The sequence below is a fragment of the Perissodus microlepis genome, chromosome 9 (genome assembly GCF_051167445.1).
Source record: "Perissodus microlepis isolate ML-2025 ecotype Zambia chromosome 9, ASM5116744v1, whole genome shotgun sequence".
NCBI lineage: Eukaryota > Metazoa > Chordata > Actinopteri > Cichliformes > Cichlidae > Perissodus > Perissodus microlepis.
Genome location: NC_140469.1, coordinates 28,798,910 through 28,815,453, shown reverse-complemented (window position 1 = coordinate 28,815,453; position 16,544 = coordinate 28,798,910). Strand labels below are relative to the sequence as shown.

General features: G+C 42.1%; 1 protein-coding gene across 1 annotated transcript in view; it reads right to left on the bottom strand.

The window, feature by feature from the left end:
- Positions 1–16,544, bottom strand: part of LOC146380718 (uncharacterized) — a 29,691-nt gene continuing 13,147 nt past the window's right edge. The window contains exons 3-6 of the mRNA XM_084940218.1: positions 12,396–12,992; positions 8,883–9,476; positions 7,275–7,871; positions 1–6,728 (exon numbers count right to left, since the gene is read on the bottom strand). Of these exons, the coding sequence (XP_084796344.1) occupies positions 6,063–6,728; positions 7,275–7,871; positions 8,883–9,476; positions 12,396–12,992 (2,454 nt within the window). The 3' untranslated portion in view covers positions 1–6,062. The remainder of the gene's footprint in view (positions 6,729–7,274; positions 7,872–8,882; positions 9,477–12,395; positions 12,993–16,544) is intronic.

The window sequence follows — 16,544 nt, the reverse complement described above, 5'->3', positions numbered from 1 at the left end:
CCCCCCCCCCACAATTTTAATTATAAGCTAGATATATTTCTACTAATGGAATTAGTTTGCTAACAGCAACAGGGATGAGTCAGTGAGTCAGTTGGGCTTGTAAATCATGATTCACGAGTCAGTAAAGTGATTGTCGAGTATTGAACGATTCGTTCACGAATCGAACAACACTAGTGTCGTGTTGGTAGGGAGCGCTGTCGGCAGACAAGGAGATGCGCTATAGACCATCTCTCCCTTCTGTAATCATTGGAAACATAAGATCTTTACTCAATAAGATAGATGAGTTCACGTCGCTAACCTGGTCACAGAGGGGATACCGGCAATGTAGTATCATGATGCTAATGGATTCTTGGCTAACACCGCTAACTCCGGACACAAGCGTGACGCTACCGAGATTCCAGCTACTGCGAGTGGACAGGACAAGAGACAGAGGTAAGAGGAAAGGACGGGGGCTGGCAGTGTTTGTGAATGACAGATGGTGTAAACCCGGGCACATCACTGTAAAAGAACCACTCTGCAGCAGAGACATTGAGCCTTTAGCCGTTTAATATCAGGAGACTTTAATCATGTCTCTCTGAACTCCACACTGCCCACCTTCACACAGTATGTGACATGCTCAACCAGAGACAATAAAACACTGGACTTACTGTACGTCAGTGCAGAAGAGGCATACAGTTAATCACTTCTCCCTTCCCTGGGCAGATCTGATCACAACCTGGTGCACCTTGTCCCTGTGCATAAGCCCTTAGTGCACAGGGAGCCACCAGCCACCCGCACAGTGCAGAGATGGTCAGAGGAGAGCGAGGAGGCTCTTAATGACTGTTTTGAGTCTACTGTGTGGGAGGTGATCTGTGAAACCACGGAGAGGACATCGACAGCCTGGGGACATGCATTACAACAAAACAATGTTGGCGAAGTCTGGAGAGGCCTCAGAACCATCTCGGGGCACAAAGGTCAGAACTCTCTGCCTGGCAGGGATGTGAGGTGGGCAAATGAACTGCATCATTTCTTCAACAGGTTTGATTCATCCATGAGGCAGTCTCCAACATTGGCTGCAGACTCACCCACCCCCACTGCTGCTGTTCCACCTCTGACACCTCAGATACTTAACACCTCCTCTACTCACCCTGGTCACTCCTCCCCACCCCCAACAACAGCATCTGATACACACTTAACACAAGGCTCCATCCTGCCTCTCTCAACCACCCAGGTTAGGAGGGAAGTGAGGAGGATTAAAGCCAGGAAAGCTGCAGGTCTAGATGGCATCAGCTCAAGGGTTGTCATGTCCTGCGCAGACCAACTGTGTGGGGTGATGGAGCACCTCCTCAACCTGAGCCTGAGGCAGCTCTGGAAAACCTCCTGTGTTGTACCAGTGCCAAAGACCTCAACAGCTATGGGCCGGTGGCTCTGACATCCCACCTGATGAAGACCCTGGAGCGGCTGGTCCTGGCTCAGCTTCGGCGCCTGGTGAGCTCATCACTGGACCCACTTCAGTTTGCCTAGCAGCAAAAACTGGTTTGCAGAAAGGCTGCAACTTCAGTGGTGTGGCTTTGTTCCGTCAGATACACAACAAAGCACTATTTTTGGTAGCGCATGCTAGCGGGCCGTCGTTATTGCCGTGTTTTTTTGGAAAATACGGCACACTTAAAATCAATCCTTTGATTTTTCTGAAAATCAACAGTGCCACTTATAATCCTGTGTGTCTTATGTATGAATTCTGGTTGTGTTTACTGACCTGGAAACGATTTTATGTGGTACATGGAGCTCAAAAATGTTTTAGTATGACTTTTCTAAGCTACGAATCCGCATCGCTTGATGGATTGTTGGAGCATTACGGCTATCGTAGGCAGGAGCCTCGCGGGTGATAAAAACTGTGCTTCAACATAATATTACCGTATTGTGTGTGTATAACCTCCTTTTAAGTTTTGTGGATATTATACATGGTTATGCTGAAGATATGTTGGCCAATTTCCACTGGAAATGCCTTTTGGTTAAACTGTCAGCAAAGAATTTGCATTTGCACTGTTAATTTTTATATAACTGTAATGCACATAAAAAACAGCTGCTTGTTTATGTGAAAATACATTGATGGGGTTTTTTGCACTAATAAAGTTGTGGAGTATTTTGTCTCGTGTCAATGATATCGTCAGTCACCTGGATTTTGGACTACCTCACTGACCGACCACAGTATGTGAGAACTCAGGGCTGTGTGTCGGAGAGGGTCGTCTGCAGTACGGGGGCCCCACAGGGAACCGTTCTGGCACCGTTCCTCTTCACCATCTACACTGCAGACTTCTCCCACAACTCCACCCAGTGCTTCCTGCAGAAGTTCTCTGACGACTCTGCAATAGTCGGCCTCATCACTGATGGGGACGACAAGGAGTACAGTACAAAAGTACATCACCTTTAAATCACTGCTCAAAACTCATCTATTTAGAATTGCATACACCTGATCTGCTCAGTTTTTATATTTGCTTTTATACTTTTATGACTGTTTATGTCTAAATTTTATCTGCCATGTTTGCGATATATACATTTTTCTTATGTTTTTTATGGTATTGTTTACATGTTACTGTAAGTTGACCTTGACGGTCTGAAAGGCGCCTATAAATAAAATGTATTATTATTATTATTATTAAAGAGAAGTGACTCAAGGCTTTGTGGACTGGTGCCAGCAGAACTACCTCCAGATCAACACTAGTAAAACCAAGGAGTTGCTGGTAGACTTCCGCAGGCACTAACATCCCCCACTGCAACCACTGAGGTCCAAGGTATGGACATTGAGACTGTGGACATCTACAGGTACCTTGGTGTTCATCTGAACAATAAACTGGACTGGACTCATAACTCAGACGCCCTCTACAGGAAAGGGCAGAGCAGGCTGTACTTGCTGCGGAGACTCAGGTCTTTTGGAGTGAAGGGCCCACTCCTGAAGACCTTATATGACTCTGTGGTGGCCTCAGCCATCTTTTACGGTGTGGCCTGCTGGGGCGGCAGCATCTCTGCTGGGGACAGGAAGAGACTGAACAGGCTGATCAGAAGGGCCAGTTCTGTTCTAGGATGCCCTCTGGACCCAGTAGTGGTGGTGAGTGACAGGAGAATGGTGGCTAAGCTGTCATCCCTGTTGGACAACATCTCCCACCCAATGCAAGAGACTGACAGCACTGAGCACCTCCTTCAGTGGCTGCGGCATCTACGATGTGGGACGGAGAGATTTCGCAGGTCTTTCCTCCCCACTGCTGTCAGACTCCACAACAAAGACTTCAACTGACCAAGCACACACATCCACACATGTGCAATACTCTTTCTGGCATCGTTGTATTATACTCAATTGTAAATAGTATTTGTATTCTATTTTATTCAATTGCATGTAGTATTTTATTTTATTCTATTGTGTACAGTATCTTATGGATATATTATTCCAGTGTTTTTTCTTAAAATTTTCTATGCAACTTTGCACTGTCCACTGCTGTAACAAAACAAATTTCCCACGCGTGGGACTAATAAAGGTTATCTTATTTTATGCAACCAAGACTACATATCTCCCGTACTGGCATCCTTACACTGGCTGCGAGTTAGGTTTTGAATTCATTTTAAGATTTTATTATGTGTTTTTAAGGCGTTGCATGGGTTAGGACCCTCAAACCTTTCTGATCTTTTAAATTTGTTCACTCCTGTAAGATCACTGAAGTCTGTGGATCAGATGCTCTTAGCTGTCCCAAGGTCCAGATTAAACACAGAGGATAAGAAAGGTCTGGCCTCTCTTATCTGGAAACAAAATTAACAAAATTGATTGAAAAACCTGTTGCAAAAATTCCTTTTTGTTTAGTTTTGTCAAGCTACAAACTGATGAACTAGATTACTGGTAGAATGATGTATAAATTAAACATGATTTGCCCTCTTGTGCATATTGTATTGATGTATCATGACTAGTAATGTGGGATACCACTGATTTCCTTTCTGATATGATACCAAGTGAAATTCAGGGTGGCATCGACGATACTGAACCGATACTTTGTATAAAAACTTATTTTATTTATTGTTTCTTAAATTTTAGCGTCATCATGATTACAGGACATCAGACTACTTGTTCTTATCACATAATAGTCGAATTCATCATGGCTCCTTTAAGTTCGATAATTACTATGACCTCTGCTCATGTAATTAGGAGCTGGTGTGTAGGAGCCATTTTTCTTATTTCCCTGTCTTTATCACCACTAGAGGGTTGTATTTCATTTTATGTACTGGTTATGGCAGAGGTAGGTACGGGGTTATTTAAGGTCAAGGGTAATTCTGTCCAGGTGTTGCTGATGAGAAGGGGCAAACCATTTCCTACTTTGCTTAATCTAGTTACTTGTTGTCTGTGTTTAAATGGAAATTTAAATGGACGTTGCAAAGGAAATAAAAGTCCCCTCCTTGATTCAGAGTCTTTCTGTTAGGTTTTGTATTGTTGATTGTCATTTATGCTTAGAAATATCTACTTATATATGCTTAGAGTTTTATAATTAGTTTTAGATTGGTAGAGGTTTGATCCTTAATAGTCTGCAAACTTTGTGTGCACACCTACATCCTGGGAGCATGGGAAGAGGTCGTACCTTGTCTTATTGTTTTATGGTAGGATAAACGTGTCTATATCTGTTTTAGGCTAAGTGCCTTTTGTTTAGATGAACTGCTGGACTTCCAGACCGGCAGGTTTAGGGAAGTCATTTATGGGGTCACACTCTGACCCCCCACACACACACACACACACACACACACACAGGCAAGGTACTCTTTGTTTGTATGTAGACGTCATATGTTAATGAACCTATGCATATTCATGTAACCTCAATAAAAGAGCAGTGTTACGGGGGAGCGGACGAGAGCAACTGGGGTCAAGCGAAGGAATGGCATTTGTCCGGTTCTCTCCCGTGCACGAGAAACATGAAGAACTTTGCCTACTTCGTGTCTTGCTTTGCTGTGTAATTATATTGTCTTCAACGTTCCAGCGAATAGGTTCAAGCTACAAACCTATCATTTTCCCTTTTGACGTAAATGGTCTCCTTGACTCTGGTCTCAAACCGGCGTTCCTCCCTGTCCTGGATGTGTACAGGATGTGTTCCTGGAGGACAGGCGGGTCCATGGACCAGTCCACAGCTGAACACCGTACTTGGGTTCAACTTCCAGTGAAACTGAGGCCACAGCTCAGGACAATAGAAGATTGAAAAATGCTGCCTGGTCTAATGGGTCTCAATCTCTACAACGTTCAGCTTTCAGAATTTGTCTTAAACAGCATAAAAGCATGGATCCATCCCACCTTGTATCAGGAAAACATTGATGAACTTTGAGCAAATGAAACCACAACTTTAAAAAATGAATTCCCAAAATTAATTGTTTCGACATCTTAAACACAAAATCATAAGTTTTAATACCTACAGCAAGTTTAAGGAAAAATAAAAGATTTTAAAGATCTTTCAACATTTTTTCTCAAATATAAAACAGCAGATGGAACTTACATGCATCTTCTATGGGATTGTCTAAAAATATCTAAATTCTGGCTCTGCATCAACAAGAAAATGAACTTGATACTAAACTTTAAGATATATAAACATCCGGTTCAATTCTTACCACGGTTGCTGCCTCTGAATAAAAATCTGGACAAAAAGAGATTCACGTTATTAAATAAGCTTATGTTTAATGTCAGGAGATGTGTTATTGAACTGGATTACGGAGCAGCCCCCCTACTGTAACTCAGTGTTACAAGGAAATTTTTCATAACTTTCAGGTCAGATTTTTAATAAGTTGCAGGAACCCTGTTCAGTGTGAGTGGAGAACAGCCAAGTCTCCTCCTCTGATAAACCTCCATCTGTGCCACTGAAAACAGTTCATCTGACTGTGACTGTAAACATGTTTCCATTTGTCACTTCAGTCTTTACTCTGAAATACAGGAAATGAAATCACAGCTCAAACTTCTTCATCCAACTGCTGGAACAAAGCGAACCACTCGACATGAACACTGAAGCAGAACAGTTTAGAAAGCTTAAAATGAGACTAGAGAACCATTTTCATTCATAGTTGCCTCATCAGATCTTTACAGGAGATTCACTCTGAACTCTGTGGAGCCTGATCTCAAGGGTTTTGAGTTTGACCCTGAAACCAGAAGAGGATCTTTCTGTCTCTTCAGATTCACTGTGATGGGAGTGATCACGCCGATGTTTGCACAGAGCAGATAATGAATTGAATGTTTTGGCACATTGGTAACAGTGAAACAGTTTATTAGTAACGTGGGATCGTTTGTGTTCGGAGTATGAACTGAGATTCCTGAAGCTCTTGTCACACTGGTCACAGCTGTAGTTTCCTTCCATGTGTGTACGTTCATGAAGACTACGAAGAGATGATTGTGAGAATCTTTTGTCACAGTGTCTGCACTTGTATGGTTTCTCTCCTGTGTGGACTCGTTTGTGTCTTTTAAGCTCACTTGCAGTAATGAAAGATGATCCACACTGATCACAGAGGTGCTTTTTTGTCCCACTGTGAATGAGTTCATGTTGTTTTAATCCACTTAATGTGGTGAAGCTTCTCCCACATTCTTTGCAGTATTTCAGTTTGTCTCCAGTGTGTCTACGTTGATGTGTTTTTAGGTCAGCTTTCCAACTGAAAGTTTTTCCACAGAGGTCACAACGAAAGTCTTTCCCACCACCACAGTGATGACAGGGTTGAGAACTGGATCCATCTGTGTCGCTCTGCTTCTAAACAAAGACACAAAGACAGTGTAAGTCAGTCCTTCACCATTTTTATCCTGAACGTCGCCTGAAATAAAGAGCAAATAAAAAACAAACAAAATCATAACTGAAATGAAAATCTGAATAATCACTCAGAGCTGCTTTTTCATGCAGTAGAATTGCCGAAACATCAGAATCAGTGAGCTGCAAGCTTTCAGCCCCGACTGTGTCCGTGCCGTCAGGTGAGAAAGGCGACAACTCACTGATTCTAATTCGCGGGTCTGCGCTTTGTGCAGAATCCGTGTACCTCCTCTAGTTTACTGTTTGAGCTGTTTGGTGGTTGTCAAAATTTTGTGAGGTTTCACCTGAGATTCGGGCGTTTCGGGCAAAATAAAATTATATTAAAAAATTCGATTCAGGATTTTAATGAATTGATGTCACGTTATCCAAGCCAGAATCGATTTTAATCGGTAAATCGATTATCAAAACCCAACCCTAGCTAACACAGTTCAATGAGCAGAGTTGTTTCAAACAGTCAGGCTAAAATGACAAGATAACAATATAAATACATACCTCACAGTAACTGCACTTGTAGAGTCTCTTTCTGGTGTGGATCTGTTGGTGTAGTCTCAGGTCATGTGGAGATTTAAAAGTCTTCTCACACAGGTCACATTTATAAGGTCTCTCCTCAGTGTGGGTAAACATGTGGCGTTGTAACTGCGTGTTGGTTATAAACCGTTTGCCACACTGTTCACAGCAGTACACATCATGTCCGGTGTGAATGCGTAGGTGTGTATTTTGGTACTCTAACCGGCTGAAGGTTTTCCCACAGATGTTACAGCTGTATGCCTTAATTCCAGAGTGGGTAACTAGATGCCTCTGTAAGTTGCTACTGTGAGTAAAAGCTCTCCCACACTGATCACAGTTGTACGCTTTAACTCCACTGTGGATGAGTTGGTGTGTTTTTAGGGAACGCTTCCAGGAAAAAGTCTTTTCACACAATTCACAGCTGAACGGTTTCTCTCCAGTGTGGATGACCTGATGACGTTTTAGTTTAGACTTAGCAGGAAAACCCTTCCCACAATCGTCACATGTGTATTTGTTCTCTCTCTTTCTTCTGTGAGGTTTGTCGGCCTCCTGAGAGCGCTGACTTCTCGCTCCATGTTGGTCCTGCAGTGACAGAGATACAAACAGAGGCAGTGAGTGAAATGCAGTTGTGGAACAAACTCAACCTTCAAACTCCCTCCATTAACACTAGTTTTAAACCTGAAGGTGGAGTGTGGCACCAAACACCTTATAGGTCTCTTATCCCCACCTACTGGTAGTTCTAACACATTACATCCAACCTGGTGTTAAAAATAATTTATGACTGTTTAAACACTCTAAAATATTTTTCCTTTTTTCCCTTACTTTGACTCCCCACAGAAAAAAAGACTTTCTACTCATTATATTTTCAAAACAGACTTTTTACTTTTGGTTTGAGGAATTTGAGGGGAGTTATTTCATCACTAAGGGCATCAAACATCAAACCAATTTGAGCCTGAAAAGAACACATGAAAGACAATCTTGATCGTGTACTAATCACAAGGGTATGAAACATAAAAAGAGATGAAAGAGGCAAAACTGTGAGTCATAGTCAGGAGTTAAAGTGAGACGTTGTTCTTCTTTCTTTTTTGCACAGCACCTGAACAAACAGGTAATTTCAAATGCAGCGTTTCTATCAACAAACATCAGCAAACACACAAACTGTTTGTGTGCAGTTTGTCTCACAGTGTGTTGCTGGCTAAAGGTCCAGCTGCTGTACATCACAGGGAGAGAAAAGAAAGAGAGCTAACTTCACTCAGAGATGGAGAAAGATAAGACACACAGGACAGGAGAGGAAGAAGAGAGGTTAGATTTAAAGGGAAGGACTGCTCAGTGGGATTCGATCAACGTGAGATTAAAGCTTACATGTAAGTCCTCATGTGTTGAAATCAGGTATTGGGTCTGTACATGTGACATTATGTTTTTTTTTTCAGATTATGAAACATGCTGCAAAACAATCTGAGGCAGATTAACTGTGCCGCCTCAGATGCAGCCTTTTCCATGCAGTAGAATTGCTAACATGCTAACACAGTTTAATTTGCAGAGTTGTTCCAAACAGTCAGGCTAAAATGACAAGATAAAAATATCAATACATACCTCAAAGTAACTGCGCTTGGAGAGTCTCTTTCTGGTGTGGATCTGTTGGTGTAGTCTCAGGTAATGTGGAGCTATAAAAGTCTTCTCACACAGGTCACATTTATAAGGTCTCTCCTCAGTGTGGGTAAACATGTGTTGTTGTAACTGTGGGCCTGTTGTAAACTGTTTGCCACACTGATCACAGCAGTACACATGTCCGGTGTGAATGCGTAGGTGCGTATTTCGGTTCCCTATCTGACTGAAAGTTTTCCCACAGATGTCACAGCTGTATGCCTTAATTCCAGAGTGGGTAACTAGATGATTCTGTAAGCTGCTACTGTGAGTAAAAGCTTTGCCACACTGATCACAGCTGTACGCTTTAACTCCACTGTGGATGAGTTGGTGTCTTTTTAGGGAACCCTTCCAGGAAAAAGACTTTTCACACAATTCACAGCTGAACAGTTTCTCTCCAGTGTGGATGACCTGATGCTGTTTTAGTGTAGACTTAGCAGGAAAACCCTTCCCACAATCGTCACAGGTGTATTTGTTCTCTCTCTTTCTTCTGTGAGGTTTGTTGGCCTCCTGAGAGCGCTGACTTCTCGCTCCATGTTGGTCCTGCAGTGACAGAGATACAAACAGAGGCAGTGAGTGAAATGCAGTCGTGGAACAAACTCAACCTTCAAACTCCCTCCATTAACACTAGTTTTAAACCTGAAGGTGGAGTGTGGCACCGAACACCTTAAAGGTCTCTTATCCCCACCTGCTGGTAGTTCTAACACATTACATCCAACCTGGTGTTAAAAATAATTCATGACTGTTTAAACACTCTAAAATATTTTTTCCTTTTTTTCCTTACTTTTACTCCCCACATTAAAAAAAAGAGTTTCTACTCATTATATTTTCAAAACAGACTTTTTACTTTTGGTTTGAGGAATTTGAGGGGAGTTATTTCATCACTAAGGGCATCAAACATCAAACCGATTTGAGCCTGAAAAGTAACACATGAAAGACAATCCTGATTGTGTACTAATCACCAGGGTATGAAACATAAAAAGAGATGAAAGAGGCAAAACTTTGAGTCATAGTTAGGAGTTAAAGTGAGATGCTAGGGCTGCACAATTAATCGTTAGAAAATCGCGATCTCAATTCATACTTATGTGCGATCTCATTTCCAAATGACAACGATTAAAAAAAAAAGAAAAGAAAAAAAAAGATGACGATTGTACCGCATTTTGATCCGGGACATGAACACAAGCGCTCACTCTTCCTGCTCAACAAATGACAAGGGCGGAGCCTTATACCACGTGATACAGAAGCCAGCTTGCTGATGCAGGGGAAAAAACAACGGAGAACACGTGAGAGATGACAAAGCTGTAAAGGTCAAGAAAGTGACAGGAGAAAATCCGTCCCGGTCAACCACCCAAACATCAATAACGGGAACCTTATACAGCGCCTCCCCATACCCGTCGAACTCCCGCAGGCACAAAGAAATTACGGAGGCTTTCACTTATCACCTGGCTAAAGATATGGCTCCCATCAACACTGTGCAAAACGAGGGATTTAGGAAAATGATCAACACCCTAGACCAGGGGTCGGCAACCTGCGGCTCTTTAGTCCTTACAGTGCAGCTCTGCATGGTTTGGGAAAATAAATTAGAAGTATTTAGCTGAAGTGTATTTTATTTATGTTAGTTCTTTTTTAACTTGTAGTTCTAAATTGGAAGATTATTGTGATATTGAAACATAAAAATAAAATTATATTCTATTTTTTTTTTCGCTCAAAATAAGCGTCACACTGGCGGAAGCCGGTGTACCCCCCGAAACGCCATGAAATTTATCGAGACTTTCAACCCCAGGTAGGCCAATTATGGATCTTCGGATCCACATTATGTCAGCAGCTGTTCTCCACCGTGAACTATGTTAAAAACAAACGCCGCTCACGCCTCACAGATGACAGCTTACAGTCCTGCGTAAAGATGAAAGTGACTTCGTACAACCCCGATCTGCAGACGCTGTGCGCAGAGGTTCAGGAGCAGAAGTCCCATTGTAAACATATCACGGCAGACCCGACGATGTTTGTATGAACACGCTTTTCAGCATCTCTTTATTGACCACTTTTCACACACGGTTGCTGTACGCATACAGCCGGCTGTAGCTTCTCAGCTCACAGCCCGACACACACCAACACAACAGCATAGAGAGCACAGACTTTAAGGCGGCAAGGCGTGATTGCGGGTCCCGCTCAGGTGCATCCGCCTTCCCTGCAGCAGCGCTGCAGACCACGCCCCGCCACACACATTAACCAGGTAAAATACATATTTGGGCAGAATTTTGCAAATATCTATTTTTCATCTTTTAGCAGCATAGTGCTTTTTTCCAGTTATTTTTTAAAAGTCAGGTCAAGGCTCCAAAAGCCCAAAGACGATATAAGGGTGGCGGCTCACAACAGTTTTTCTTTGCTACATGGATCATTTTAGTTCAGCTGGGTGTCTTTCCTTTTGTTATATTTCTTTAAGAGTTCAAAATGTGTTAATTACAGAAATAAAATGAAATTTTCTCTGTAGCACTTCATGGATTTCATAAGCAACACACCTTAGTTGTTCACACAAAGCATAAAGGTAAAAAACAATATATACAGTGTTATCTTCATTTTAGATGTCAAAAAGTATTTGCGGCTCCCAGTGTTTTCTTTTGCGTGGAACCCGGGTCCAAATGGCTCTTTGGGTGTTAAAGGTTGCTGACCCCTACCCTAGACAAACGCTACACAGTGCCATCCCGCAACTATTTTTCAAATGTTGCACTACCTGCTGTATACACGCAGTGTCGAGCAACGGTGGAGACGAAATTGTTCTTATGTTCAGTCTCAACTGTTACGAAGTTGATGTGCAGTTAATAAGTGCAATAAATATTTATATTAGAAAAGAAAATCGTGAGAGAATTGTGATCTCAATTCTAAGCAAAAAAAATTGTGATTCTCATTTTATGCAAAATCGTGCAGCCCTAGGAGACGTTGTTCTTCTTTCTTTTTTGCACAGCACCTGAACAAACAGGTCATTTCAAATGCAGCGTTTCTATCAACAAACATCAGCAAACACACAAACTGTTTGTGTGCAGTTTGTCTCACAGTGTGTTGCTGGCTAAAGGTCCAGCTGCTGTACATCACAGGGAGAGAAAAGAAAGAGAGCTAACTTCACTCAGAGATGGAGAAAGATAAGACACACAGGACAGGAGAGGAAGAAGAGAGGTTAGATTTAAAGGGAAGGACTGCTCAGTGGGATTTGATCAACTGGAGATTAAAGCTTACATGTAAGTCCTCATGTGTTGAAATCAGGTATTGGGTCTGTACATGTGACATTATGTTTTTTTTTTCAGATTATGAAACATGCTGCAAAACAATCTGAGGCAGATTAACTGTGCCGCCTCAGATGCAGCCTTTTCCATGCAGTAGAATTGCTAACATGCTAACACAGTTTAATTTGCAGAGTTGTTCCAAACAGTCAGGCTAAAATGACAAGATAAAGATAAAAATACATACCTCACAGTAACTGCGCTTGTAGAGTCTCTTTCTGGTGTGGATCTGTTGGTGTAGTCTCAGGTAATGTGGAGCTTTAAAAGTCTTCTCACACAGGTCACATTTATAAGGTCTCTCCTCAGTGTGGGTAAACATGTGTTGTTGTAACTGTGGGCCTGTTGTAAACTGTTTGCCACACTGATCACAGCAGTACACATCATGTCCGGTGTGAATGCGTAGGTGTGTATTTCTGCTCTCAATCCGGCTGAAAGTTTTCCCACAGATGTCACAGCTGTATGCCTTAATTCCAGAGTGGGTAACTAGATGATTCTGTAAGTGGCCACTGTGAGTAAAAGCTCTGCCACACTGATCACAGCTGTACGCTTTAACTCCACTGTGGATGAGTTGGTGTATCTTTAGGGAACCCTTCCAGGAAAAAGTCTTTCCACACAAGTCACAGCTGAACGGTCTCTCTCCAGTGTGGATGACCTGATGACGTTTTAGTTTAGCCTTCAGAGTAAAATCCTTCCCACAATCGTCACAGGTGTGTTTTTTCTCTCTCTTTCTTCTGTGAGGTTTGTCGGCCTCCTGAGAGCGCTGACTTCTCGCTCCATGTTGGTCCTGCAGTGACAGAGATACAAACAGAGGCAGTGAGTGAAATGCAGTCGTGGGACAAACTGAACCTTCAAACTCCCTCCATTAACACTAGTTTTAAACCTGAAGGTGGAGTGTGGCACCAAACACATTAAAGGTCTCTTATCCCCACCTGCTGGAAGTTCTAACACATTACATCCAACCTGGTGTTAAAAATAATTCATGACTGTTCAAACAGTAAAATCATTTTTTCCTTACTTTTACTCCCCACATTAAAAAAAAGGACTTTCTACTCATTGTATTTTCAAAACAGTCTTTTTACTTTTGGTTGGAGGAATTTGAGGAGAGTTATTTCATCACTAACTGTGTTATTTAAAGACTGCATGAAGATCCTCTGCAGGTTAGTGCAGGATAAACAGGTTCGTTTGCTGAACTGTGATGGATTTAAAGTAAAGAACAGTGTGTGACTGGTGCACAGTGACTGTGGTGCTCATGTCCGAGTTAGATTACATCAAGTGTAGCAGAGATTCATTTAAACTGAAGCTCATGATGCTGACATTCATTCACTGAGTTCCACCTTCATACCAACAGTATACAGGGAGTGCAGAATTATTAGGCAAATGAGTATTTTGTCCACATCATCCTCTTCATGCATGTTGTCTTACTCCAAGCTGTATAGGCTCGAAAGCCTACTACCAATTAAGCATATTAGGTGATGTGCATCTCTGTAATGAGAAGGGGTGTGGTCTAATGACATCAACACCCTATATCAGGTGTGCATAATTATTAGGCAACTTCCTTTCCTTTGGCAAAATGGGTCAAAAGAAGGACTTGACAGGCTCAGAAAAGTCAAAAATAGTGAGATATCTTGCAGAGGGATTCAGCAGTCTCAAAATTGCAAAGCTTCATCGAAGATCATCGAACAATCAAGCGTTTCATTCAAAATAGTCAACAGGGTCGCAAGAAGCGTGTGGAAAAACCAAGGCGCAAAATAACTGCCCATGAACTGAGAAAAGTCAAGCGTGCAGCTGCCAAGATGCCACTTGCCACCAGTTTGGCCATATTTTAGAGCTGCAACATCACTGGAGTGCCCAAAAGCACAAGGTGTGCAATACTCAGAGACATGGCCAAGGTAAGAAAGGCTGAAAGACGACCACCACTGAACAAGACACACAAGTTGAAACGTCAAGACTGGGCCAAGAAATATCTCAAGACTGATTTTTCTAAGGTTTTATGGACTGATGAAATGAGAGTGAGTCTTGATGGGCCAGATGGATGGGCCCGTGGCTGGATTGGTAAAGGGCAGAGAGCTCCAGTCCGACTCAGACGCCAGCAAGGTGGAGGTGGAGTACTGGTTTGGGCTGGTATCATCAAAGATGAGCTTGTGGGGCCTTTTCGGGTTGAGGATGGAGTCAAGCTCAACTCCCAGTCCTACTGCCAGTTTCTGGAAGACACCTTCTTCAAGCAGTGGTACAGGAAGAAGTCTGCATCCTTCAAGAAAAACATGATTTTCATGCAGGACAATGCTCCATCACACGCATCCAAGTACTCCACAGCGTGGCTGGCAAGAAAGGGTATAAAAGAAGAAAAACTAATGACATGGCCTCCTTGTTCACCTGATCTGAACCCCATTGAGAACCTGTGGTCCATTGTCAAATGTGAGATTTACAAGGAGGGAAAACAGTACACCTCTCTGAACAGTGTCTGGGAGGCTGTGGTTGCTGCTGCACGCAATGTTGATGGTGAACAGATCAAAACACTGACAGAATCCATGGATGGCAGGCTTTTGAGTGTCCTTGCAAAGAAAGGTGGCTATATTGGTCGCTAATTTGTTTTTGTTTTGTTTTTGAATGTCAGAAATATATTATGAAGTATATTTGTGAATGTGGAGATGTTATATTGGTTTCACTGGTAAAAATAAATAATTGAAATGGGTATATATTTGTTTTTTGTTAAGTTGCCTAATAATTATGCACAGTAATAGTCACCTGCACACACAGATATCCCCCTAAAATAGCTAAAACTAAAAACAAACTAAAAACTACTTCCAAAAACATTCAGCTTTGATATTAATGAGTTTTTTGGGTTCATTGAGAACACGGTTGTTGTTCATTAATAAAATTATTCCTCAAAAATACAACTTGCCTAATAATTCTGCACTCCCTGTAGTGTCTAATATAAAGACAGTGTACTGTCAGTGTAGAGGATGGAAATCAGCCAGGACAGCTCATGAAACATCTGCTGACATCTGGTTGAATTCAGTTGTGTACATCCACAGAGAGCAGCAGGTCAGCTGATCACAGCCTGTACTTTAACAGGGCTCTAGAGTGTGACCAATTTGGTCGCAAATGCGACCAAATTTTTCAGTGGTGCGACTAAAAAAAAATATTTGGTTGCACCTGTGCGACCAACTGATCGGGTAGCAAAAAAAAAATAAAATAAAAAAATCTGCAACCTTCCCTGTGGTCAACAACAGACACACATTATGCCCCTATCGTGGACTAAACCAATCAGAGATAGTAAGGGCGGGACCTCTCTGATTGGCCGTGGTCCAGTTGAAAGTGCAGGTGGAAGTGGGAGGTGAGTAGCTTGAATAAAGCGATATCAATTCATTTAATCCTGAATCGACTTTTAAATATAACTGTGTTTTGCCAGAAACACCAGATTCTCAGATTAAAGCTCACAAAACCATTTCGACAACAACCAAACAGCAAATGAGAGCAGGTACACGGATTCCACACAAAGACGTAAACACAGACCCGACGCATCAGAATCAGCTATGTCTTTCTCGGCTTTCTCACCCGACGGCCCGTAGACGGACACGCTGTCGGAGCTTAGCGATTCTGATGCGTCCGGTCCGCGCTGTGATTACGTCTTTTTGCGCTGATTCTGAGCTACAGGTTTTGTCTCTCTCCAAACAAAATTCACCGAGCCAGCAGCAAAAGAAGCAGCAAACTGCGCTTCACATTTGATCAATGTCGTCATGAATTTTGCTGTTTTGCTTCCACGACAATTAAAATCACACTTCATGCACAGCTAGCTCTCTCTCTATCTCTCTCTGTACTTCAAGAACAGTTTCCCGTCTCCAATCTCTGTTTTCTGTATTATTCATTCGCTTATTACCCACCAGTCTACCGTTGCTTACAGCGCTGTCTTTTTCTTTTTTCACTTAAATGACCTCGGACAAGAAAGCCTAATTTCTGCTGTTCAATACTGAAGAAATTGAAACTTTATATGCAGAACATTGTAGAATATTTTTAAGGTTATCTGCTATAAAAAGCCAGACCAGGAAAATCTCCTTAATGTTTTTCTGTGTTTTATTCTCAGTTACTTTCACACAAAGGCATCTGCTGTGATGTTCACAATTCTGATGAAGTCAGTACTGATAAATGATCAGAATTATAATATTTCTGACTGTCTGAGGCTAAGTTGAATCGAATCGGGACTTTGAAAACCGGAATCGAACGGATTATAGAAATCAGTGATGATACCCAGCCCTAGTGAGCAGCCTAGGCACGACAGAAGTGGATGTAGCTGTAATAGGAAAAGAACTATTGCTAACTTTTCTGTTAAGTTAAG